The 24452-nt window shown below is 65.8% G+C and overlaps 1 protein-coding gene across 1 annotated transcript in view; it reads right to left on the minus strand.

Annotated features, from left to right (window-relative positions):
• Positions 1 to 24452, minus strand: part of SDK1 (sidekick cell adhesion molecule 1) — a gene marked incomplete at its 5' end in the record, with an annotated part of 547830 nt that overhangs the window by 36423 nt on the left and 486955 nt on the right. The window contains 8 exons of the mRNA XM_081093020.1: positions 3107 to 3308; positions 4167 to 4361; positions 9324 to 9422; positions 12383 to 12572; positions 13544 to 13659; positions 18069 to 18306; positions 18787 to 18937; positions 21143 to 21252. Of these exons, the coding sequence (XP_080949146.1) occupies positions 3107 to 3308; positions 4167 to 4361; positions 9324 to 9422; positions 12383 to 12572; positions 13544 to 13659; positions 18069 to 18306; positions 18787 to 18937; positions 21143 to 21252 (1301 nt within the window). The remainder of the gene's footprint in view (positions 1 to 3106; positions 3309 to 4166; positions 4362 to 9323; positions 9423 to 12382; positions 12573 to 13543; positions 13660 to 18068; positions 18307 to 18786; positions 18938 to 21142; positions 21253 to 24452) is intronic.

Below are 24452 nucleotides of genomic sequence, written 5' to 3' on the forward strand. Positions count from 1 at the left end.
CGGGAGAAGCTTCTGTTTTCATTCGCACCGGCTCTCCAGCAGCTCACACCTGGGTCGCGCTGCCTCCAAAGCCCCAGAACCCGCCGGCCCCGCCTGGCCTGGCCTGGCCGAGTGCACGTGCTTCCGGGTCCCTCCTCCGCAGCGGCGTCCGCGGCAGCTTCTGGAGAAATCCTTTAAGTTAAAACAAACAGCTCCACCTGTCCGAGCTTCCCAGAGTCACTTAATTCTGGAGGCGGCCACGTGTCCTTCCCGTGGCCCTGCCTCCCCCGCTGGCCCCCGCATCCGGGCGGAAGGCACGCAGCGCGTGGGGCTCGCCTCGCAGCCTCACTCCGGCCAGAGGCGGTTCCGGAGAAGCATGGAGAGGACCTGGCGCCGGGCGAGGCTCCTGGGTCTTTGCTGCTGGTGCCACTCTCCGCTCGGACCCGCTCGGGCGGACGAGGTGCGTGGCCGGCCGCGGTCCTGTGCACGCCGCTCACGCCCGCAGCGTGTCACTGTTTCCTTGACGACTGTCTTCCTTACAAGACTCCGGGCCCCACGCATGTGCACAGGCCTCAGTGGCCTCAGCCGCTGCTGCGCCCAGTTCGGGGGACGGGCCCGCGCCTGGAGTGGGGAGGACCTGAGGGCTGGACGGCGGGGGGCGCGCTGTCCCCGGGGTTCCTTGGGAGGGCGGAGGAGAAGTCACGTGGGCATCAGCACAGTGTGGCACGTGGCGGGTGCCCCAGAAATGATCTGTCCTCGCTGTTAGCACCTGCGCTTGTCATTACTCAGGACATGGGTTTGAAGTACAGAACTTCTGCTCTCTCAGGCCCAACACTGACTCTTTCTGTCCGTCCACAGCAGGTGCAGGGGGCCGGGAGGGCCGGGTGGGGTGCAGGGAGGGCTGAGGGAGGCTGGGAGGGACGGGTGGGGTGCAGAGGGGCTACAGGGGGCTGGGAGGGACAGGCGGGGTGCAGGGAGAGCTGCAGGGAGCTGGGAGGGACAGGTGGGGTGCAGGGAGGGCTGCAGGGAGCTGGGAGGGACAGGTGGGGTGCAGGGAGGGCTGAGGGAGGCTGGGAGGGACGGGTGGGGTGCAGAGGGGCTACAGGGGGCTGGGAGGGACAGGCGGGGTGCAGGGAGAGCTGCAGGGAGCTGGGAGGGACAGGTGGGGTGCAGGGAGGGCTGCAGGGGGCTGGGAGGGACAGGTGGGGTGCAGGGAGGGCTGAGGGAGGCTGGGAGGGACGGGTGGGGTGCAGAGGGGCTACAGGGGGCTGGGAGGGACAGGCGGGGTGCAGGGAGAGCTGCAGGAAGAGCTGCAGGGAGCTGGGAGGGACAGGTGGGGTGCAGGGAGGGCTGCAGGGGGCTGGGAGGGACAGGTGGGGTGCAGGGAGGGCTGAGGGAGGCTGGGAGGGACGAGCGGGGTGCAGCAGAACTGAGAGCAGAGGCCGAGCCGGCCTGCGTCTGCCAGGCTCACTCATTCACGGGGCTGATGAGCCTCTCAGAGCCTTGGGCTCGCCAAGGTGCCTGGGCGTGGAGCTGAGCGTCCAGTAGAAAGAGAACGTGGAGAGCGACACCCCGGCCTGGGCCGGTGCGGGGACCCCACAGGCCGGCGCTCTGCATGGCGCTGACCGGCGTCTCAGAAGCAGAGGCAGCTGCGCGCGCTTGTGCGGTCGGTTTCGTGAGGAAACACGAGCAGCCGGCTGCCCTCACCTGTTACTGATCCGTGAGGCTCGGAGCATGTTTGCTAAGAGCCCTGAGCCCACGCGTGACATTCTGCCTGTGTTCACCTGGTTTCCATACATGCGATTTCTGAAGCTCGCACGAAGGAGCTAGAGAGACAGGTGCGAGGGGCCGGGCGGCTGGTGAGTACCATTCTCTTGCGCGGCCTCCCTGCGGTCTGGGGGGCCCATGAACCGGCCACAGTGGGCGTTCGGAGGATGGGCAGAGCCCATGACTGAATTACCCCCCCCCCGCCCCCCACACCCCCCACACCCCCCCTCTCTCACGAAGCTCATGCCACCCGCCCGCCCGGAGGCCCTCCTGTTGCCTCCCAGCCTCGCAGCCCAGACCCCCACGGGTGGGTGGTGGCAGGAGGCACCTGAGCAGGGGCGTCTGAGTCAGATCCCCACCTCCCCGTGCCCCCTGCTCAGCTGCGTGCACGGCGCTGCCGCCTCAGGCCAGGGAGGGGGCGCCTTCTCTCTAAAGCCCCAGGTGTGGGTCCAGGCCAGCGACAGAGACCCACCCCGCACTCCGGCCTGCGAGCCCACAGCCTGCTGTGTGCTGGGGGCTCAGGATGGAGCTGCCCCAGGACCCTCTGACCTGCTTCCTCCCCCACCCGCCGCCAACAGAGCGGGGCGCCCGGCAGCCGTGCCAAGCGGGTGCCTGGTTTCTCGTTTGCACAACGAGGACGGCGACCTCCCACCGCCACTGGGCCCTCCCTCACAGGGATCATCGCGCTGACACGGTGCGTGACGTTTCCCAGCTCAGTGGGGCTGCAGGACGTGGCGGAGTCTGGGAGCAGACATTCCTCCAGCCAACTCGGTGGGGGCCAGGGCCCTAGAACCCAGGGTGGGAGCCACGGCACAGCAGCCCTGCCCACAGCCCGGAGCCTGAGCCGAACAGGAAAGGGGTTGGAATCGGGGCCCTGAAGTCGCCCAGGGGCTGCGTGTGAGTCGCCCCAGCCCCCTCCCTCCCGGGCCTCTGAGGAGTGAGTGAGTGGTGGGTCATCCTGCTCAGGGGGACGCCCGCCGGGTCCCGCCCAGCGTCACTGGCCAGCGAGGCCCTGAGTGAGACCTGTGTGCCTGCTGACCTGAGGGGAGCAGGCGGGGGGCGTCTCTCCGGGGGACATCTGCCGCCGGGCCCCGCTCCCAACGCCACTCTCCTCCCCTCTTAGGAGCCCACGCTCCAGGCTCACTGTCCCTATTACTGGCCTGTCCTGTCCCGGGGCCTCTAGGGGGGACAGCCTGTGGGGGATGGAGAGGCCTGGGGCCTTGAGCAGTGGGTCCGAGACACAGAAATCCCTGGTCCTGGGTGTGGACGAGGAGTCATGGCCCCCCCTCCCCTGTGGGGAGCTGCTGGAGGGGACAGGGCGGGGCTGCAGGTCCGGGGAGGGGCCTCCGGGCCCGCGTACCTTTCCACCACGCAGGCTGTGGCCTCATGGCTGATGGACGAGGAGTAGGTCTGCCAGGGCCCCCTGGGGAGCTCGTGCACCTGCGCGGTGAAGTAGCGGATGGGGGAGGCCCCGTCGCTGCCCGGGACCCACTGGAGCTGGAGGCTGCGGGCCGTCACCTCGGCCTGGGGCACCCGCAGCTGCCTGGGGGGCGCCGGCCGCTCTGCAAGCAAATGAGGACAGACCAGGGCATGAGAGGGACCCCAAAACCGCCTGTGGGCACTGCCGACGCCCACAGTGCCGCATGGAGCGGACTCTGCAGGTGACTCCTGTGCCACAGGAGAGACCTCCTCTTACAGCCACATAGGGCGACGGGCCCAGCGGGACCTGCTCCACCCTCAGCGCAGGACAGACCAACAGGCCGTGTGAACCCACCTACAGGCATCCCCCGACTCCATGCCACCTGGGAGCGCGTCTCGGAGTGACACCCGGGCTCCCCGAGCACCCCAGGGGACTCGGGACTCCTTCTCCCTGTGTTGCCACCCCCGGGCGTCCCCACCCCCGGGTGTCCCGAGCTGAGTTCTCACACAGCAGCTCAGCTCCTTGCTGGGGGCCCGTGGTCGGCCCTGCAGGGAGGGGCGGGGGCATGGGCGAGGCGAGCACGTGGACTGGCCACCTGCCCTTCTCCTCACCCCTCGGTTCCAACAGGGATGCGTGGGGCACGAATCAGTGTCTAACTGCTGGTCATGGGGCTGCTGATTCTGCTCAGGACACGTGGGGGGGACAGCGCCGCATGATGCCGCGGCCGGTGCCTCCCTCCCCGACACATCCAGCCTCAGCTTCCTCTCTCCTAAGGCTCGGGCTGGACGGTCAGCTGGTAGAGGGCACGGCGTACGGTGCAGGTGGGCAGACTCGGGTGTGCCCAGTCCCAGGCCGGCTCAGCAGGCCCTCAGTGAGCTCTCAGTGCCCGCTGACCCCTCCACGCACCGGCCACGCAGGCCCGACCGAGAGGTCACGTGTCGCCAAGGTTCCAGCGGATCCCCCTCCCGCCGCCGTGACTGGCCTGGGCCCCAGGTCTCACCTCTCTTCTCGGTGGTGATGACGGTGGCCTCCAGCGGCTCCCCCCAGCCCTGCCTGGTCTTGGCCGACAGCCGGAAGGTATATGCCGACTCGGGGGCCAGCTCGGTGGCCGTGAACTGCCGGACCGTGGCGCCGACCTCCACCGTGGTGAAGGTGTGGGGGCTGCTGCGGGCCAGGCGGTAGGCGATCTGGTACCCTGTGGGCGGGGCCCGGAGCGTGGTCAGTCCCTCCTCAGCACGGGCAGCCCATCCCGCCTCCCACAGCCGCGTGGCGGGAACCAGAGACACTCATCACGACACCCTCCTTCCCAGCCGGCACCAGGCAGACCAACACCACTGAGAGGGAAGCCCAGCCCCCTGATGAGCGGGGCTCTGGGCCCCAGTCCCCCTGCTCTCCCTCACCCCTCACGGGACAAGGTGTGAGGACAGGCCCGCCCGTGGCCGCCGCACGCAGAGCGGATCCTCACGGGACAAGGTGTGAGGACAGGCCCGCCCGTGGCCGCCGCACGCAGAGCGGATCCTCACGGGACAAGGTGTGAGGACAGGCCCGCCCGTGGCCGCCGCACGCAGAGCGGATCCTCACGGGACAAGGTGTGAGGACAGGCCCGCCCGTGGCCGCCGCACGCAGAGCGGATCCTCACGGGACAAGGTGTGAGGACAGGCCCTCCCGTGGCCGCCGCACGCAGAGCGGATCCTCATGGGACAAGGTGTGAGGACAGGCCCGCCCGTGGCCGCCGCACGCGGAGCGGTGCCTGGGAGCGGCGAGCGTCTCCCGTGCAGGTCCTGCACTCACTGCCTCCCCGCCCCCCCCCCCCCCCCCCCCCCGCACCTGCCCTGTTAAGGGCGGCGCCTCCTGTCAGTTCTCTGAACAGCGCCCTCGCCCTCTGCAGTGAGACCTTGACAGCGGCCGGCCAGCCGACACCAGCTGCCCTGGCATCTGCCAGCCTCCCTCTCACCTCCTCTGCCGCCGCCCCAGCTCCCTGCCGGCCACTCCCGCCCTCCGCCCCACTCTCCCCCTGCCCAGCCCTCCCTGACTGGGCCGGCCTCCGCCTTCCACAGCCCGCACAGGTGAGGGAGCTGGGCCATCGGGCCTGGGTCGGCCAGGGTCACTCCCGATCAAGCCCTCGCCCAGCCCGCCAAGGCCCCGCCCGCATCTGAGGCCGTGCCAACCGGCAGACCCAGCCCTCGGTCCAGCCGCCGCCCCTGCTGCTCCAGAGCGGAGCGGAGGGCGCTGGCCTCCGCAGCATAACAATGGCCAAGCCGTCACGTGGACGGAGCTCTGGGGACACCGGCCAGCAGAGCTGACCGTCCTTACGCTGCTGGACTCAGGCCACGGTCATTCCGCCCGGCCGCCCGCCCCACCCTCTCTGCTCCCGTCTTCCCGCTGGCGTGGCCTCCAGCTCCAGGTGACCCCGCTCACTGGCCCCCTCCCAGCTCCTGCTTTGTCGTCTGTCCAACCACACGGAGGCCCTGACCCGCGTGCGGGAGGCCAGGCCAGGCCAGGCGCAGGGCTCAGAGGCAGCGTGCCCTCCTCGCATTTGGCCCAACCACTGCTGGTGACTGCTGCCACCACACAGACGGACAGCACGATGATCGTCACTGCTCACAGGTGTCCGTAGGGCCCTGGGCCCGGCCCTGAGTGACCCCTGCGGCGGCTGCTCTGCCTCTGATGGCGGTCGGTCTTCTGGGCCGTGGTGACCCGCTGGCCTCGGCCTGAGGCCTGGGTGTCCTGCTAGATGTCACGCTTCCCCACGCACTGACCCAGCGGCTCTCCTCCAGACCTTCCCTCCCGCCTCTCCGTCCTGCCTGGTTGTGGCGGGAGCCTGGAGTTCCGGTGCCGCGGGGACCAGCCCAGCCTCCTGATGCCCCGACGCCCAGCGTCCCGAACACCAGGACAGCGTGGCCACTGCAGCCACGGGGCAGCTCTTCCCGCGAGACGCCCGACAGTCCTCGTCCCCAGACCTCGCAGAGGTCTCAGCAGGCAGCGTGCTCATCCTCAGCCGCCCGGGGGCAGGAGAGCTCAGAGAGGGTGGCGGTCTGCCCGAGGTCGCACAGCATGCCCCCCGCAGAGCCGGGCTGGGCCCTGGGTCTGCCTGGCTGCACAGCTTTCACTTTCCACAGCCACGAGCCCCGTGAGGAGGAACCCATCTCAGTCTTCCACCAAAGGGGGCCCCTTGCTAGACCTGGTTCCGCTAGGCCGCCAGCCCGACGCCACCTCAGAGCGCTTTTCCCAGCAGGCCAGGCGGGACGCCCGTGCTGAGGCCACATCCCGGCTGCCTCCCGGCTCTGCAGGACTTCGCTGGGCACTGCGCTCTCAGAGCCTTGGCTTGTCAGACTGCGACGGGGCGGCGGGAAATGCCTCTGCGGCTGCTATGGGTCCCGGGGTGTTGGGGGTCCTGGCTGGTCAGCGGGGCATTGGGGGTCCTGGCCGGTCAGCGCCTGGGCTGTGATGTTGCTGTACCTCCTCCCGCCGGCTGCTGCGCCCCCAGCGGCCCTGCGCCTGCTGCTCGGTGGCCTGTGTTGCACCGGCAGCACCATCTTCACGCAGCCTCCACGGCTCCCATTCCGGCCTCTGCTCCTCCTGGCACCGGCCGGCAGCCTGGAGTGCTCTAGAACCATCCACGATGAGGCAAACAGGAAGAGAGGCCGAGATGGGATGTGGCGGGGGGTGGGGGGGTCTCAGCTGCCTGGTCGGGGGGTGACTTAGGCAGACACCTCATCCTGTGGCGAGTCCTGTGCTGCAGGCCTTTTTTGGGGCTGTTTCCTGGGCAACCCACCGGCATCGCTCCGAGCGTCGTCTGCTCTGTGATGCATCACGGGGCCCGGACGCTCCAGTTCGGGGGCCTGGTGCGGCCTGACCCCGTCCGTAGCCACTGTTGGGATGTGAGTGGTGACGGCCCCCCAACACCTGTTCGTTGCTCAGGGAACCCAGAGCAGCTGAGTCGCCCCTCGTGGCCCGCACCAGCCTGGCCCAGGGGCTGTGTGTCCTGTTGGTTTCACAGCTTGTCCATCGGGCGCTGGGAGCAGGCAGTGCGACCGGGTTCTGACTGTGTTGGCAGAGGCTCACACTCACTACTCCTGGCACGTCCTTCCCGATGAGCCAGAGGCAAATGCCAGGCGCTCGTAGGCGGGTGGGAGATTCTGGCGCGTGAGGTGGGGCAGCCCCGTGTGAGCTTGAGGGGCACACACTTCACTGTGGCTCAGGAGCATTTAAGGGCGTCGGCAAGGGAGGCAGGGAGGCCAGGAGGCCGGAGCAGCCGCGTCCCCAGAGGAGGCTCTAAACGCTGGAAGCGCCCAGTAAATGTTTATGCAAATACCCGATGCTTTCCCTGCAGGCGCTGCGGGCTGCAGGTTAATCTCCGTGGGAAATGCAGGGACACGTCTGATCTCGATCACAGCCCGGGCGGCCGTGTTTACACTCTCCCAGGGCCAGAGCGGAGCGGCCTCGCGTCTCGGGGGTCGGGGCCTCGCAGAGACGGTTGCTTCTCCTCCACGAACCCCGGCCCGAGCCTCCGGAACGGCCTCCACGCCTGCAGCTGGCGTGTGACGGTGACCGGCCTCCGTGACGCTGACCGGCGGCTGCATCTCAACAAAAGCAGCGGGCGGGCCGCTCTCCGTGACAGGGACACGGCGTGTCTCACCCAGCGCTGTTCGCCACGGCTGCTGGGCTCGGACCACAGACCAAGCAGCTTCTCAGTACCGAGGCCCTCTCAGCGGCCCAGGCGCCGGCTCAGGCTTTGCTTGTCTCGCCAGCATGAACTCTGTCCCGGAGCCAGAGCTGGGGACAACGGGGATGGTCCAGGCAGCCCCCCGCCCCCGTGACTAGCGGTGGAGGCTGCGCTGTCGGCCCGCCGCCATCCAGCAGCGTCCCTGTCCGGAGAAGTGAGGGGACACCGACGCTGCGGGAACGTCACTGGGCACGTGGGTGAGGCAGGCGCTGCCCGAGTTCTTCCCGCTCAGCCCACTAGCCTGGGAGGGACATGTCCCTTCTGAGGGAGGGGACACTGAGGCACGAGAGGCCGATCCCTGCGCGAAGGCCGGGCCCGGGGGTGTGGCCTCTGCGTCCACAGCCTCCCCTGCCCGCCACCGGCCTGTCTGGGACGCAGGGTTCAAAGCACACGGGACACAGAGCAGCCCCGGGATAAGGCCCCTAGTGGCCAGGTGCCCCCACCCTCCCTGCTCCCCAGGCTCCGAGGGTCCAGCCAAACAGCCTTCCCTCCACCGAGAGCCCAGCCTGGGGGTCCCATGGCCTCCCCCGTCACCCTGTGACCGCCCCCGTCACCCTGTGACCGCCCCCGTCACCCTGTGACCGCCCCCGCCACCCTGAGACCGCCCCCGCCACCCTGTGACCTCCCCCGTCACCCTGTGACCGCCCCCGCCACCCTGAGACCGCCCCCGCCACCCTGTGACCGCCCCCGTCACCCTGTGACCGCCCCTGCCACCTGTCCCCGGGTGAGGCTGTCTTTCTGCCGCTCCGTGAGCGCCTCTATGATGGTGCATCCTCCTCCCCGCTTACTCCTCACGGCGCAGGTGACACCGGCAAGTAGAGGCCGTAATCTGTCCCGGTGAAGGGACTAGATAAAGGAACTGGTGGTTTTTTAAAGTGACACTCGCTGCCTTCAGGGAAGCAGGAGACATTGTGGCCTGTGTCACTGCGAGCAGAGCGCTGACACAGATGAAAGCAAGCTCTCCCGGGGCCATGGCGTCTGGCGCTCTCCCCTTCTTCCAGGGATGGTGCAGGAGGGCAGGGGGACGGCCAGGAACTGGGTCCCGGGGGAACGAGCGGTTTCCAAGCACCCATCCTCGGGAGAGCCGGCCACCTCGGAGAGGACGGCGCAGCCACGGTGGCTCTGCTGTGAACCCCACGCCCGGCAGGAGTTCTGGGAGCACCACCCGTGACCTTTGACCTGTTGAGTAACCTCAGCTCTCAGCTCAGACGAGGGGCCACCTTCTCAGTCCAGGACACGCCAGGTGCTGGAGATGGGAGCCTCCCCACGCGATGGAACTAGATGATGGCACCCACCTGCTGCTTCTCTGAGCCGTGCCTGCCCCCCCCCACCCCGTCCCCCGCCCACCCCCCCCCCCCGCTACCCCGTCCCCCGCCCCCTGGTACCCCGCCCCCTGCCCCCATGTCCCCCCCCCCGCCCCCGCGCCCTTACCCAGGATGATGCCGTTGGGCTCCTCCGGCGGCTGCCACACGATCCGCACCGACGTGAGCCTCACTTCCGGGAACACCAGCCTCACCGGGGGGCCTGGGGCTGGAGGCGAAGGAAGTCACGTGAGCCGGGCGCCCGACGATGCTGTCTGGGCCCCTGACACGGTCCGTGCGGGTCTGGGAACTGGACACACAGTCACTGCTCCGTGACACTGTGGGGGACATGCCAAGTTCGGGCGAATGGCTTTGGGACCTGAGGTCTCTGCGTGACTCCCCAGTGGTTCTGAGAAACCCGCTTCCATCAGCCGCCTGCTTTGTGGTGCTCAGCCAGGCGGGGAGCCGCGGGGCCAGACCTGCCACTGGGGGCCTGGCGTGGGTGTCAAGGTGAGGGCTAGGGAGGAGGGGAGGGGGGCAGTGGGTGTTGGGGGTCATGGACATGGCAGTGAAGGGAACTAGCATTTGGGTGTTGAACTACAAGCCTATACACCTAAAAACTACATGCTATCATTGACCAATGCTGCCCCCACACATTTAATAATAAAACATTTCACCAATTGGAGTCGGGTTCTTTTCTGGGCTTGACAGCTGCAAGGCAGGTGCCAGAGAAGCAAGAATTTGAAAGCCACTCCCAACTCATACGGAGGTGACAAACATGGACAAAATGCCATGTGTACAGTCATGCCCTGTCCCAGAGGGTGGCCATGCAAGGTGCACGCAGTAGGTCCTGCTGTGGCCATGCACGGTGCACGCAGTAGGTCCTGCTGTGGCCATGCACGGTGCACGCAGTAGGTCCTGCTGTGGCCTGCTGCATGGTGCGCGCAGTAGGTCCTGCTGGGGCGTGCTGCATGGTGCACGCAGTAGGTCCTGCTGGGGCCATGCACGGTACACACAGTAGGTCCTGCTGGGGCCTGCTGCACGGTGCACGCAGTAGGTCCTGCTGGGGCCTGCTGCACGGTGCACGCAGTAGGTCCTGCTGGGGCCTGCTGCATGGTGCACGCAGTAGGTCCTGCTGGGGCCATGCACGGTACACACAGTAGGTCCTGCTGGGGCCTGCTGCACGGTGCACGCAGTAGGTCCTGCTGTGGCCTGCTGCACGGTGCACGCAGTAGGTCCTGCTGTGGCCATGCACGGTGCGCGCAGTAGGTCCTGCTGTGGCCATGCACGGTGCGCGCAGTAGGTCCTGCTGTGGCCATGCACGGCGCGCGCAGTAGGTCCTGCTGTGGCCATGCACGGTGCGCGCAGTAGGTCCTGCTGTGGCCATGCACGGTGCACGCAGTAGGTCCTGCTGTGGCCATGCACGGTGCGCGCAGTAGGTCCTGCTGTGGCCTGCTACACGGTGCGCCAGCGATGGGGACAGCAGGATGCAGTGGGGCCCCCAGAGTCAGGGTTATGGACTTGGCCAGGCGAGTGCATGGTGGCCATTCTCAGGACGTCCTGCTGTTCCGGCGGGTTCCGGGAGGGGCGGTGGGCAGTGTGATCAATACTAACTAAGTGCCGTGTGCCAGGAGTCCCAGGCGCGGCGTCTGCCTGAGCCACTCAGCTGAGGACAGTATGTGATATTTTCAATGTGTGATGACCCGTGGGCATGGGTAAAACAAGTGTGGGGAGGCGGCTATGGCTCACACGCTGGGAAGAGCCACACACGCCCCAGCCCGACGCGTCTCCTGTGGCCTCGGCCCCTGTGCCATCCCAGGGGAGGGCGTCACTGGGCACAGGCCGACCTTCGCTCTAGGGAGAAACCGTTCTGACCGGCCGAGCTTTAGGGCGGTTTCTAAGCCCCCCCTCACCCCCCCCTCCCGTCTAACTGTGCAGCCTGGGACGCACGAGGGCTGCGTACAGTTCAGAGAAACAGCCTCGGGACACGTGTCCCCTCCCGTCCACGGCTGCTGGGACGCTGCGCTCCGGGAGGACGGACAGACGGACAGACAGGCCGACGGCAGCCCGTCCCTGCCAGGTGAGGCCACAGTGCCCCCCCAGGGGAGCGCGGGAAGGACACCTGGGGACTGATTTCATTTCGTTGGCGAAGATGTTTAAGGAAATCTACCCCTGCCCGGCCGGGAGCAGCGGGACGGCCCACTTGGCCAGGGCCCGGCTGGGTGGCTCAGGGGCTGAGCGTCGACCTATGAACCAGGAGGTCACGGTTCAATTCCCGGTCAGGGCACATGCCCAGGTTGCGGGCTCCATCCCCAATGTGGTGCATGCAGGAGGCAGCTGATCCATGATTCTCTCTCATCATTGATGTTTCTCCCTCCTCCTTCCTCTCTCTGAAATAAAATACACACACACACACACACACACATATATGTATATATATATATATTACAAAAGAAAAAGAAAAAGAAAAAAGGAAATCTACGTTGTTTTTCCTCCGCAGCTGCTGCGGGCAGGAGGGCTGGCAGACCAGGGCCTCCCTCGGATAAGCATCAGGCATGTGCGTGAGGGTGGGAAGCAGCCGCCTGCAGGCGCAGGGCCCTGCAAAGAGGGCGACTGCTCACTGCCGAGCGAGACGCCCATGAACACAAGCCGCCCGCTCCTGGGTGCAGGTCTGGAAAAGCGCACTGGGTGCCGGGGCCCCGAGTGGCCGCTCCACGTGCAGGTCAGTGACCTCAGATTATGCAAAGGAGGGTCGTGGGCACCAGGACCCCGGGCGCCTGGGCAGCAGTGACTGGACGGTGCAGACCCTACCGGGGCGGCCTTTCCTGCCCGCCTGCTGCAGTTACCACGGAAACCCCGCGCAGGCTCATAGCTGGCCGTAACCACCCACTCCCGCTACAACTGGCCCTCCAGCTGCTCCGCGCCTGACAGGCAATTCTGTGTCGTCTTCCTCCACCGGAAAGAGCAGTGGTCGGGAACCGAGCTGGAAATGACACCGGCCCACGCGGTCTGCTGGGCCGTCACTGTCCCCACACTCCCTGGGGGGTGGGTGGCTGTGGTCACACCTGGCCGAGGATGGGCTGCCGTCGGCCTGGCTGTCCACCCGTCCATCCTCCCGGGGAGGAGCGGCTGTGGGAGGGGACACGGTCAGAGGCTGCTTCTCTGGGGGGGAGGCGCACCGACACGTACCGTCGTCCTTGGTCCGCTCCAGGACCAGCGGCGCGCTGGCCGCCCCGTTGCCGATGCGCGTGAACGCCAGCACCTGCAGCTCGTACAGCACGAACTTGCGCAGGCCGGTCAGGAGCGCCGACTGCGTGTGGTTGCCGCGCACCACGTGGCTGCTGGGCTCGGGGTCCAGGTCTCTGGCCCGGAACAGGATCTGAAGTGTCAACACAGGGCGGGGGCGTGAGGACGCGGGCGCCGGGCAGGGGCCTCGGCAGCACGGCCGACCGCGGCGCTAGGACCCGCCAGGGCGTTTGGTGCCCCGGCAGCCGGCTGACGGCTTATGGGTCCGACTGCTGCTGGCTGGCGCCGGGGAGGATGGCGATGAAGCGCTTGTACCCGAGTGGAGGGACACTGGAGCTGGGACCCGGCCCAGGGCTGCTGGCTGGCTGCCTCGCCGTAATTTGCAAGGTCTGAGGCCACCAAAGGCGGCCACGCTGACCACAGCCGCTGACCGAGGACTCCATGGTGGACACAGGGACAACCCCTGCCCAGGCCCCGCTGACCGGGAGGCTGGGCTGCGGTCTCAGGAGTGGCCCCTCTGCCCTGGAACCCGGGCTCACAGAGTGACTGAGGCTTAACAGGCAGGCCCGGGGAGGGAGCAAGGGCCCGGCAGAAGCATCTCCTTCAGGACCGGGGGGAAGGGGGGGTGGGGAAGCGGGGAGACGTTGATCGCTGACCCCACTCTGTGTGATCACCGGGCCTAACGGAGTCACTCTGTCTCATGGGGCCGGGCGAGCAGCCAGCGGCAATGCCTGGGGAGGCTGAGGGAGGGAGGTGCAGGGTCAGGCAGGGAGTGCGTTTTGAGGGCCCGGGTGAACGCGTGTCACGCGGACTCCAGGGAAGCGGAGGTGTCAGGTGGAGGATGGCCAGGACGCTGGCATTTATCTAACCCTCAGGAGCGCGGCTCCTGTGCGAACAGGCTCTGCGCCCGGTCTGGCTTTGTTAAGGGCGACGCCAGCACTGAGTCCCAGGCCGTGACAATCTCACATGAGACAAGCGAGGTGAAGAGCAGGGAGCAGGAAGCAGCTGAGCTGTGGCCCCTCAGAGACCAGAACCGCGCTGGTCAGGGCGGGGCAGGGGTGGCAGCCGTGTGTCTTGAGCAAAGCGAGGTCGCCTCTCACATACCTTGTAGCCCAGGATCAGGCCGTTCTGGTCCTGCTCGGGCACCGAGGCCCATGTCAGCAGGATCTGGGTCGAGCTGACCGCCACGGCGGACACGTTCCCAGGGGCGGCCGAGGGGACTGTGAAGAGAGTGGAACAGATTAGAAGCAGAGCCTAAAGGCCTCGACAAGTAAAGGGCCCGTTTCTACCCAAATATCGGTTGCCCGTGGAAGCACAATGCATCTGGGCATCGTGAGTGAGCAGATGAAACCGCAGGGGCGGACGGAAATGCAAATGTCTTTCGTGTGAGCAGCGGACGCTGTAAGCCCTGGTGTTTAGGAGCTCAGCCCCATCCGAGCCCCCCCCCCCCGCCCCCCGCAAGGAAGTGAGGGGTCTGCTTTCCTCTTGACAGGCAGGCTGCGGGCTGTGGGCTGCGGGCTATGGGCTGCGGACTTCCATCTCTCATGGGAAATCCTCGCATCCAGCCCCCATGCACTGACCTCTATAAACATGGCGTTTTGTGAGGGGACAGGCAGGGTTCTAGGGAGGAGACACACGATCTGCACCTCACAGCTAATCCCCACAACAGCCCAGGTGGGCCGTGCTACAGAGAAACCGGCCTACACTCCACGTGAATGAGATGCTTTTTCACAGCGTGACGGGCAGACGGGGCGCAGCTGCACCGTCTGTCCCTGACGCGTGTACATGGGAGGTTCCGCCAGGACACTGAGAGGTTCTGCTAGAGCAGGTTCTGGTTCTGCTAGAGCAGGCTGTGGTTCTGCTAGAGCAGGTTCTGGTTCTGTTAGACCAGGCTGTGGTTCTGCTAGAGCAGGTTCTGGTTCTGTTAGACCAGGCTGTGGTTCTGCTAGAGCAGGGTTTGGTTCTGCTAGAGCAGGTTCTGGTTCTGTTAGACCAGGCTGTGGTTCTGCTAGAGCAGGCTGTGGTTCTGCTAGACCAGGCTGTGGTTCTGCTAGAGCAGGTTCTGGTTCTGTTAGACCAGGCTGTGATTCTGCTAGACCAGGCTGTGCTTCTGCTAGAGCAGGTTCTGCCGGGGCGCCGCGAGGGTGCCAAGAGGTCCAGCCGGGGTGTCACGAGGTTCTGGGCAGGTTTGACCAGGCCACTCCGCGCTGGCAGGTCCTGCAGAGGCTTCGGGAGACAGGCAGGCGGGCCCACAGCCTAAGAGGACCAGCTGCGGGGACACTGAGCCTGGGACGGGGCGTCTGCAGCAGAGGGGAAGTCCGAGAGGGCGTCCTGGTGGCAGCGGCTTCTCCCTGCCTCTCCCTTCTCTACCGACGAGTTGACGGTCCTCAGAGCGCAGGCTTGGCTGCCGCGGTGAAGGTCACCATGTGGCCACAGGACAGAAGGCACGGCGCCTGCCAGTGCCCGGAGCTCGGGCCCCTCTGAGCTGGAGAGACCACGTGGTCGCCGGCACCGGTGGGCACACCTGTCCCGGACGTCACCGGAGCCGCTCACTGTCCCTCGGCCGTGCGACCACATGATCAGTGGGAGCTCCTCAGGGCCTCGGGGTATTTACAGCCTCAGTTCACTTGGCCCCTAGGGGAGGCTGCCGCCGCGCCCGGTGCCCGTCCAGTGCCGTCCCCAGGGCGCCGTGCCCCGTGCTGCTCCTGTGCCGCCCTCAGGTCCACCGCGGCAGTGCCCGCGACACGGCTCACACAGGCGGCTGCAGGAGCGGCGGGGTAACTGGCATCTCGAGCAGGTTCTGGTTCTGCTAGACCAGGCTGTGGTTCTGCTAGAGCAGGTTCTGGTTCTGTTAGACCAGGCTGTGGTTCTGCTAGAGCCGAGGCTGGAGGCGTCACTGGCGGTGAAAGGAGAGGCGAGCGACGCTCTGTTCGAGTCAGTTTCCGACTTGATCAGGACGAGAGCAGAGCCAGCCCCACTGTGTGCCCTGATGTCAGCCCTAGCCCTGACTGCCCTGCCTGGGAAAGGGGGGCGTTGCCATAGCAACGCACCAGCCACCTCTCAGACCCCTAGCTGGGCCCTGCAGGTCCGGCTTTGAACTGAGGTAGGCCCTCTGTGACGTGGTGATGCGGGCACCCGTCTCCTGTGGGCACCTGTCTCCTGCGGGCACCGGTCTCCTGTGGGCATCTGTCTCCTGTGGGCATCTGTCTTCTGCGGGCACCGGCCTCCTGCGGGCACCCGTCTCCTGTGGGCATCTGTCTCCTGCGGGCACCGGCCTCCTGCGGGCACCGGCCTCCTGCGGGCATCTGTCTCCTGCAGGCACCCATCTTCTGTGGGCACCCACGCCTGGCACGAGGGCAGGGGTGACCCAGCGGTCCAGGCGGGGCTCCCCCCTGGGGCGCAGAGGACACGCGGCAGAAGGAGTGTTTCAGCCGATTCTGGTTCTTCCAGCACAAACCCTGCCGAGCAGTCACAGTGTTCACGTTTGAAAAGTGGGAGGACTCACACCCGTCACCGCCCGGAGGCGGACTCCGCTCCTCTGGCCCTGACAGCGGCAGTCGGGAGCCTCAGAACCCGCTTTGCAGAAACCACGAAGCGCAGGGTCCTCCTGTTCGTGCTCGTCGCCACGGGAGGAGTCCCGGCGCCGGGCGGCTGCCACTCCTGGCGCAGCCTCTTCTGAGTTTTAAGGCCTCATTTATCCCGTCACGCGTCCTGAGGGGCCGCGAGAGCAGCGGGCGCAGAGCTGCCGGCTCCAGCTCAGGGGCTCCTCGTGCTGCTCCAGGTCCCGCCCGGTCCCGCCCGGCCTCGGGCTCGGGTCACGCACCCGCCGTCGCTATCTTCCTGAGGCGGCCCCCCCCCCATCAGCTCTCTCTGGTCCCCCCTCCCCATCGGCTCCGTCCACCCTTCACCCCTGCCTGCTGCACCCCCTCCTCAAACACGGGGAGGGCCTGCGGGACCAGCTCTGCAGGGCGGGCTGTGCTGGGGACGGTCAGCGTGGACACCAGCAGGACAGGGAGGGCAGGACGTCAGACCTGCCGTGCCGGGAGGACTGCGGCTCAGAGGGCAGCTCCTGCCGCAGAAGGTTCTGGAAGCTCCATTCAGAAGAGGAGACTCTGAGGCCCCACAGGACCAGCACTGCAGGGGGTGGGATGGCTCTGATGGCACTGACAGCTGGGCACCAGGGCCCTGGGGGGTCATTCCAGGAGGGCCCTGGGGGGGTCATTCCAGGAGGGCCCTGGGGGGGGGTCAGGCCAGGAGGGCCCTGAGGGGGGGGTCAGGCCAGGAGGGCCCTGAGGACCCCTTCCCAGCACGAAGCAACTGGCAGCGGAATCGCCAGGCCGGGAAGCGGGGATCGACGACCCTGTCACCTGACCTGCGCCCAGACACCCCGAACCCAGCCTCCCCGGGAGCCGAGCACGGGCCGTGTTATCCACCTGCCCATTCCTGTGCCCAGAACTGCCCGCAGGACTGGCAGGGTCTCTCCCGTGTCGCGGAGTCCGGTTCGGAGGATCGCAGAGCGTCTGCGTCCTGTGGCGGCGCAGGCACAGCCGCCTCCGCGCCTCCCTCTCCTTCTGACGCAAGGAACTCCGCCGCCCCCGCCGCTCCGGGTCCCCGTCATCGCACGCGGTCCTCCCGCAGCTGATGCTGTCACCTCGGCCTGTGCCCCGCTATCCGTGCGTCACGCAGGCCCAGGACCCTGCCCACTCACCGCTCCTGCCTGACACTCGCTGGTTCTCCAGCGGCTGTTCCCGCCCCCCAGAGGGGACCAGGAGGACATGGGGCCCCCGCCAGCCCAGCCCACAGCTGAGCTCCTGCGGGAACGCCAGCGTGGAGCGCGTGACCGAGTGGACAGGCCCAGGTCGAGCTGTCCCACAGCCTGCAGGTGCCTCCTGACACGGCCAGGCCAGGCCGCACCTGCTTGTGCCCGGGTGCGAACAGGGTGAGCCGGGAGTGGGGAGGAGGGAGGAGGTTGGCGGGCGGCGGGAGGCCTGTCCTCCGAGCCCCAGCCCGGTCGCATCCTGCCTCGCTAGCGCGGTGGGACGGGCTGACCACCTGACACCTGCCTCGTCCGAAAGCTGGTGCCCTGCACCACGAGGGTCCCTTAGACTCCCCACTCGGGCTTTTCCCCACGGACGGTGAAGTGACCCCTAACTGAGAGTGACCACGGAGTCCCGCCCCCGTGGAATTCACCGTGGCTCGCGAATGCCGTGGGCACTAAGGAAGGTCACCCTGGAGGCGGACGGTCCTGGTAGGGTCCTGGCAACACATTGAGACGAGGCACCAAAGGGCTAGTGAGGGTGGGTGTCAGCTCCACCCTGGGGGGGGCAGTGAGGGTGGGGGTCAGCTCCACCCTGGGGGGGGGCAGTGAGGGTGGGGGTCAGCTCCACCCTGGGGGGGCAGTGAGGGTGGGGGTCAGCTCTACTCTGGGGGGGCAGTGAGGGTGGGGGCCAGCTCCACGCTGGGGGGGCAGTGAGGGGGGGTCAGCTCCACCCTGGGGGGGCAGTGAGGGTGGGGGTCAGCTCTACTCTGGGGGGGCAGTGAGGGGGGACAGCTCTACTCTGGGGGGGCAGTGAGGGTGGGCTCAGCTCCAACTGGGAGGCCGCGTGGCCCGGGCCTGGCCTCCCCTCACCTGACTCCCGCGTGCGGCCGCGCACCACCTCGCTCCAGGGCCCGGCCCCGATGGCGTTGAAGGCCTGCACCTGCACCTCGTACTCCGTCCACTCCTCCAGCTCCTCGATGGTCAGCTCCCTCTCCAGCCGGTCGCTGACGACGTGCGCCCGCGCGGGGGCCCGCAGGTCCGGGCGCCAGTACTTGACCCTGTAGCCCACCGACTCGGGGTTCCCATTGTACTGGGAATCGGGCAGGGGCTGGGGGACAGTCCGTGTGAGCTGACGTCTCAGCACCCTCCCTGCCGTGGCCCCGGGTGGACCTGTCTTATGGGCCAAGTCCCTGGACAACCTTTTCTGGGGGGATGTGCTCAAAACATGGGTCCCTGGAACTTCCCTCTGTGAACCTGGCCAGACCTGATTCCTCTGACCACATCCTGGCTTCGTTTTGGGGGGATGTTCCGATGGAATGTCAAGCTGGCGCCCTTACAAACGGTTCCGTGTGGCCCAGACCCAGGGCGCACAGCCCGCCCCGTATGGGCTCCTCCCCAGGCCGCCCTCGGCTCCAGGCGCCGTGAGGAGCGCCCCAATTAACAGAGCCAGGTGGGCGGCACCTTGCGGCTTCACCAGGAGATAGGTCTGGACCGGGACAAAGGCAGGGCGGAGAGACCAAGCCCTGGGTGCATGCGTGCCCTTGGGGGCCCCAGACCCCCGCCTGCAGCCTCTCGCCACCCAACTCACCACCCAGCGCAGCCGCAGGCTGGTCTCGCTGGCGGTCCGGACGGTGACGCTGGACGGAGCCACGTCCGGGGGGGCCTGCAGCGTCTGGATGACCCGGGAGGACTGGCTGAAGGGGCTGGCCCCCACCACGTTCTCCTGCCTCATCCGGAACCTGGGGGCACAACAGTGAGAGCAGAGGGCAGCGTGGGGGACAGAGGAACCAGGAGGACCCCCAGGCTGCTTGTGGGGGCGCAGGCATGTGTCTAACTGTATCCTAGGCCCATGCTCAAGGGCGCCCTCTACCTGGTTTCATTAAAAATGCAAATTATAGCCTTAGCCGGTTTGGCTCAGTGGGTAGAGCATCGGCCCTCAGGCTGAAGGGTCCTGGGTTCGATTCTGGTCAAGGGCATATACCTCGGTTGCAGGCTCCATCCCCAGCCCCGTGAGGGCATGTGCAGGAAACAATCAAATTGGTGTGTCTCTCTCACATCGATGTTTCTCTCTCTCCCCCTCCCTTCCACTCTCTCTAAAAATCAATGGAAAAATATCCTCGGGGGAGGATTAACAACAAAAAATTGATTGTTGACCCTAATGACTATGCAGTTATTCTATAATAAAAATATTTAAAAATGCAAATTACATATCTGGTCTTTTTCCCTGAAAGACCTCAAAGCATGGTAATCTGAAAATCAGCGGTTTCAAGATCCCCCAGAAGCGTGACTGGGTGGGTTCCGTGGCCAGGGATGTGTGCCGCCAGCTGCCAGTGGCTGGTGCAGGGGATTGGAGTTCAAGCAGCTGTTGAACAGATGGAGCGTCAGATTGTCACACCCAGCGCCAGCTCTGAACGTCCAATGTCTCTTCGATGACCCAGGGCCCCGCGGCCCATTCCCGCCAGTTTGGGTGAGAACGCCGGGTTCGACCGGTCGTCCCCGGTCTGCAGGGTGAGGGTGGAGTCAGATGCTCTCTCAGCCCGTGTCCATGTCCTCAGCCCTGTCTCTCCTGCATTTAGATCCACCCCTTTTTGAACCGAACTTACACACAAGGAAAACATCTGATGTGCACACACGTCCTTGTTACCTACAGAAGCTTCCTAACTTTACACGCAGCTGAGACAGGGACACGGGTCTCTAACGGCAGCTTCTTTTTTAAAACTGTTTTTCTGGATTTTAGAGAGAGAGGAAGGGAGAGGCAGAGAGAGACGGAAACATCGATGAGAGAGAAACATCGATCGCTGCCTCCTGCACCATCCCAAATGGGGACCAAGCCTGCAACCCGGGCAAGTCCTCCCCAGGAACTGAACCAGCAACCTCTCGGGGCGTGGGACAATGCTCCACCTACTGCGCCACACTGGCCGGGCTCTAACTGCAGCTTCTGATCTTGGAAATCACCACGTGGCCGACACCGATTTCACGAGGGAAGTCGTGAATCCCGATGGCTGGTCTCACGCTCAATGTTTTCTCGAAAAACGAGTGTGTGGCATCCTGAATCGTCTGTTCCCATCTCAGGGAAAGTTAAAGGGAACAGGCGCTGAGCGGTCGCTCCTGCTGGGTTTTTGTTTGGAGCCTGACTTTGCTGCTGGACCGAGAAGTGTTCTTTGCAAGGACACCGTCCCTGCTCCCTCCCGAGCTGCGGAGATGCTCGTCCTGGCAGGACAATGGCACCATCCAGCTGCCCCCGCGGCGATAACGGGAAATTGCATCGCCCTCGATCATCTTACGGGAAGTTATAACCTCGCTAACAGCTCATCACCACGCTGCCCTTCGCGAAGGCCGAGGATTTACGCCCGCACTGTTCCAGGGTCGAGAAGCAGAAGGTGAAATGGCACGTTAAGTGCTGATCGGTGAGACCGGCAGCCCCCGGCCGAGGGGGAGCAGCGGCACGTCCCACATGACCAGGAGTTTTGTAAAGAAAAGCAGCACATGCCTGGCCGGTGTGGCTCAGGGGTTGAGCATCGACCTATGAACCAGGAGGTCACAGTTTGATCCCCAGTCAGGGCACATGCCTGGGGTGCAGGCTCCATCCCCAGTGGGGGGCGTGCAGGAGGCAGCTGATCAATGATTCTCTCTCATCATTGATGATTCTATCTCTCTCTTCCACTTCCTTCTTCTCTGAAATTAATAAAAAAAATTAAAACAATTTTAAATGAAAAGTAGCTCGTGTCTGACTGCACACAGTGAGCCGTCTCGACAGGGTGCCCTGCCAGCTGGGTGGATGGAAGGGTCACTGTCAGTCTGGCATCGGGGACAGACCTCCCTGGGAAAGACTCAACTGTGCACCTTGCTCCCGCAGCTTCCGTTTTCCATTCTTGCCCCTTAGAGGCATCTCACATGCACCGACGTGCAGACAGCGCCCCCTGCTGGAGGGCCACACGTCTCACCTGTAATGAGTGTAGGGCGTGAGGTTTGGGATCTCCAGTGTCTGGGCATCAGGCTCATTCTCCTCCTCGTACAGGCTGACCCACTCCTCCTCGTCACCAATGGCTCCCACCTGTAGAGAGGGACCTCCTGGGACTGCTGGACAGCCGCAGGGCAGAGGCCACGGTGGGTGGGGCTGGACGAGCCCCCCGGGGCCCCACACGCCCTGCACACACACCTCCCACTTGAGCTGTGGCGACGTGGGCTCCTGCTGTTCCCGCCTTGGTCAGTACCTGAAGCCTCTGGGGATGACGGGGCGGAGAGGACTCACGCCATCTGTCCTTCCTCCCAACTGACAGTGGGAGAAGACGTGGCCAGGACCCCACGTGACCCCGGTGGCCGAGCGTCCTCACGGAGGGTCCAGACCATTCCCAGCACATCTGACCAGGGCTCTGTCTGTCCTGCTCATACCCAGCCCTTTCTGCCCAACACACGGGCGACACCAGCGAGGCTGGGCCATGGGAGGGCCTCACAGAGAAGGGCTCGCCGCTGCCCGGAGCCAGACTGGCAGGCAGCTCTTCTGGTCAGAAAGCCGCCTCGGGCAGAGCTGACTCCCGCACACACAGCCCACTGACCAGCTCCTGGTGCCCCGTGGGCCTCCTGCTTCTGCCTCATCCGGCCTCTGGAAGCGGTTTCATGCCTCTGACCTACGTGGGGCCCCGAGCCACCCGCTCATGACTTCCTGTGCTGCCCGAGTGGCTGCTAGTCCTGCCCACAGAGTCTGACCACAGGACTCGCCCGGCCGTGCAGGCGCCGGGGCCGACCCAGCAGGAGAGGCCAGGGCCCACCCACGACCTCAGGCCGCCAGGAGACCCTCGGAGTTCCACCCTGCAGGTGTCCGCCTCCCGTCCCAGGCCCTCGCTGGCACCTGGGCAGGCGTGAGGCTCTGGGACCCAGAGGACAGGTGCAGAGCGGGGCTGAGCACGGAGTCAGGCCCCAAGGGCTGCGTCGAGGCCGGCAGTCGGGGCCTGGGCCTCCACACTCCATCCCAGACCTACACGACCGCACGGGAGCCTGCTCATCACGTCTGCGAGGGAGCAGGCTGGAGGGGGGCCGGGGCCAGAGGGTGGCACAGGAATGCGAGACGACCCAGGGACATGGAGAAGGGCGCGAGGACGAGGAGCGGACAGCGAACACGCATGCAGGCAGGCGCCTTCCTAAAGGAACGAACGCAGACACAACCCGACACGCTCTCAGCTGAGACACGAAAGCCGCTCCGCAGAAGCTACAGACTTCGCAGGCCCACACCCCAGAGGAGACCAGTGCGAGCAGCACAGCGCGGCCCAGCAGCCGGGGGGCGCAGGCGGCGTCCAGCGAGGGTGGAGGGACGAGCACCGTGGTCACCCCGCAGCCACAGGCCGGGAGAGGAGCGGGTGCGGGTACCGTGACCTCGGGAACACGGGGGAGCCGGACCTGTTCCTCAGCCGGGCGGCCCCTGGGGAGTGCACTTGGGAGACGTCCAGCGTCACTCTGCAGCCCTGGCCCCTCGGAGGAGCCTGTCACCACGAAGGACCTCGTGGGCACGGCCGGGCGGGGCCCCCGTGCGCCTTCCCTGCGGGCCCGGCCGGCTCCCCCCGCCGCTCTAGCTGCCAGCGCAGCCCTGGGCAGAGGGGGCCCGGCCAGCGGAGCCCCCCACCCTCCGAAAATCCTTCCGAGCCAAGGGCTGCTCTGACGCACAAATGGGCACTAAGTGGGCTTTCCCCCTCCATTTCTCCCTTTCAGAGCAGTTTCCTCTGCTCCCGGAGTGCCAGCGCCCGCGGAGCAGCCTGGAGAGGCCGGGCGCAGGGCCGGCCATTAGAACCTCGAACGGCGGGTCTGCGGGGACTGCCAGGCAGCGGGAGCCAGATGAACACGGACATTAACACTCTCCCCGTTATGGGCGTCGAGAGAGTGTGGGGAGGGGTGTTTTGCTCACTGCAGGGTCAAAGGTGACTAATTAAGCAAAGCATTACTGAGCCAGAAACACCTATAAAAGCTGCTCTCCACAATGTGCACCCCATCAGCGTACTGCAGGCCCCTCGATGGCTCCGCGCGAGTGAGACCTGCCGAGTTCTGCAGAGGGGCCGAGCTGAAGGGGCCTCGTGCACAGAAGAGCTGACGGAGGGGGTCCCGGAGCGGAGGTCAACACTGGGGCCCGAGCACCTGGTGGGGGCTGTGAGGCGCCCGGTGGCCCCGCCAGGTCACGGCCGCGGTACCTGGAGATGGTCCTCTGCGGCCACTGGGGCTCCCTCCCTCCTGGCGTCCCGCCAGCACCTGAGCAAACCACGATCACATCATCGCCCTGCTCCTCAGGTGACTGATGGGTGAATGGTGCCACCCATGCATGGACGCTCCGCATCCAGTCCGTGGCTGGCACAGAACAGGGCACAGCCGCTTCCCGGGTGGGAGGTGGGGCGAGGGAACGCGGGGTCTCACTGCAGCAGAGGAGGCCTGTTTGCCTGGCAGCCAATCAAAGGGAATTAGGTGCGGAATGTTCCAGAAGGCTTCATCTATACCAGTTACAGACTCAAGGGCCCCACTGTTGTGAGTTTAGGAAAGGGGAGCTGCCGGGACCAGGGAGGCCACGGAGACATTCTTGGAGAAGTAGCTGCAGGGACCTCAGTGAGGCTTCCTGGAGGACAGCACATGGGAGCATGTGTGCACATGCATGTGTGTGCATAAGTGCCTGTGTGCATACCTGTGTGCACAAATGTGTGTGCTTGCACATGCATGAGTGTGTGCATGTGTGCATGTGCGTGCATGTGTGTGAGTGCAGGCATGCATGTACCTGCATGTGCATGGTTGTGTGCACATGCATGTTTGCATGATTGTGTGTGCATGATTATATGCACATCAGCATACATGTGTGCACACCTGTGTGCATATGTGTGTCTGCACGTGTGTTGGAGGGGGTTGGGGAGACCTTTCAGAGATCACAGCACAGGGTAAAGCCTCTACTACTAGACAATGTGGAACCGGCGCACGAATAGCCAGACTAAGAGCAGAATGGAAAGTGCAGACACAGACCCACGTGCACACGGAAACGCAACCTCCTCAGATCAGGAGGAGGCAGGACACGGACTTCTGAGCACCTGGCGGTGGGACAGTCACGTAGCTATTTGCAAAGTGATGCAAGAGGCTCACAGCTCACTCCACGCACGAGGACGATCCCCCTGGAGGGAGAGGCGAAGCCACGGGGTGGCGCGGGGCGCGGGGTGGACTCCTTTACAGCCGAGCGTGGGAGGGACCCTCCCCTTGGGGCTCAGCACCCCGGGCCGCGAGGAGACTGGTCAA

This window comes from Myotis nattereri (genome assembly GCF_964212035.1).
Source record: "Myotis nattereri genome assembly, chromosome: 5".
NCBI lineage: Eukaryota > Metazoa > Chordata > Mammalia > Chiroptera > Vespertilionidae > Myotis > Myotis nattereri.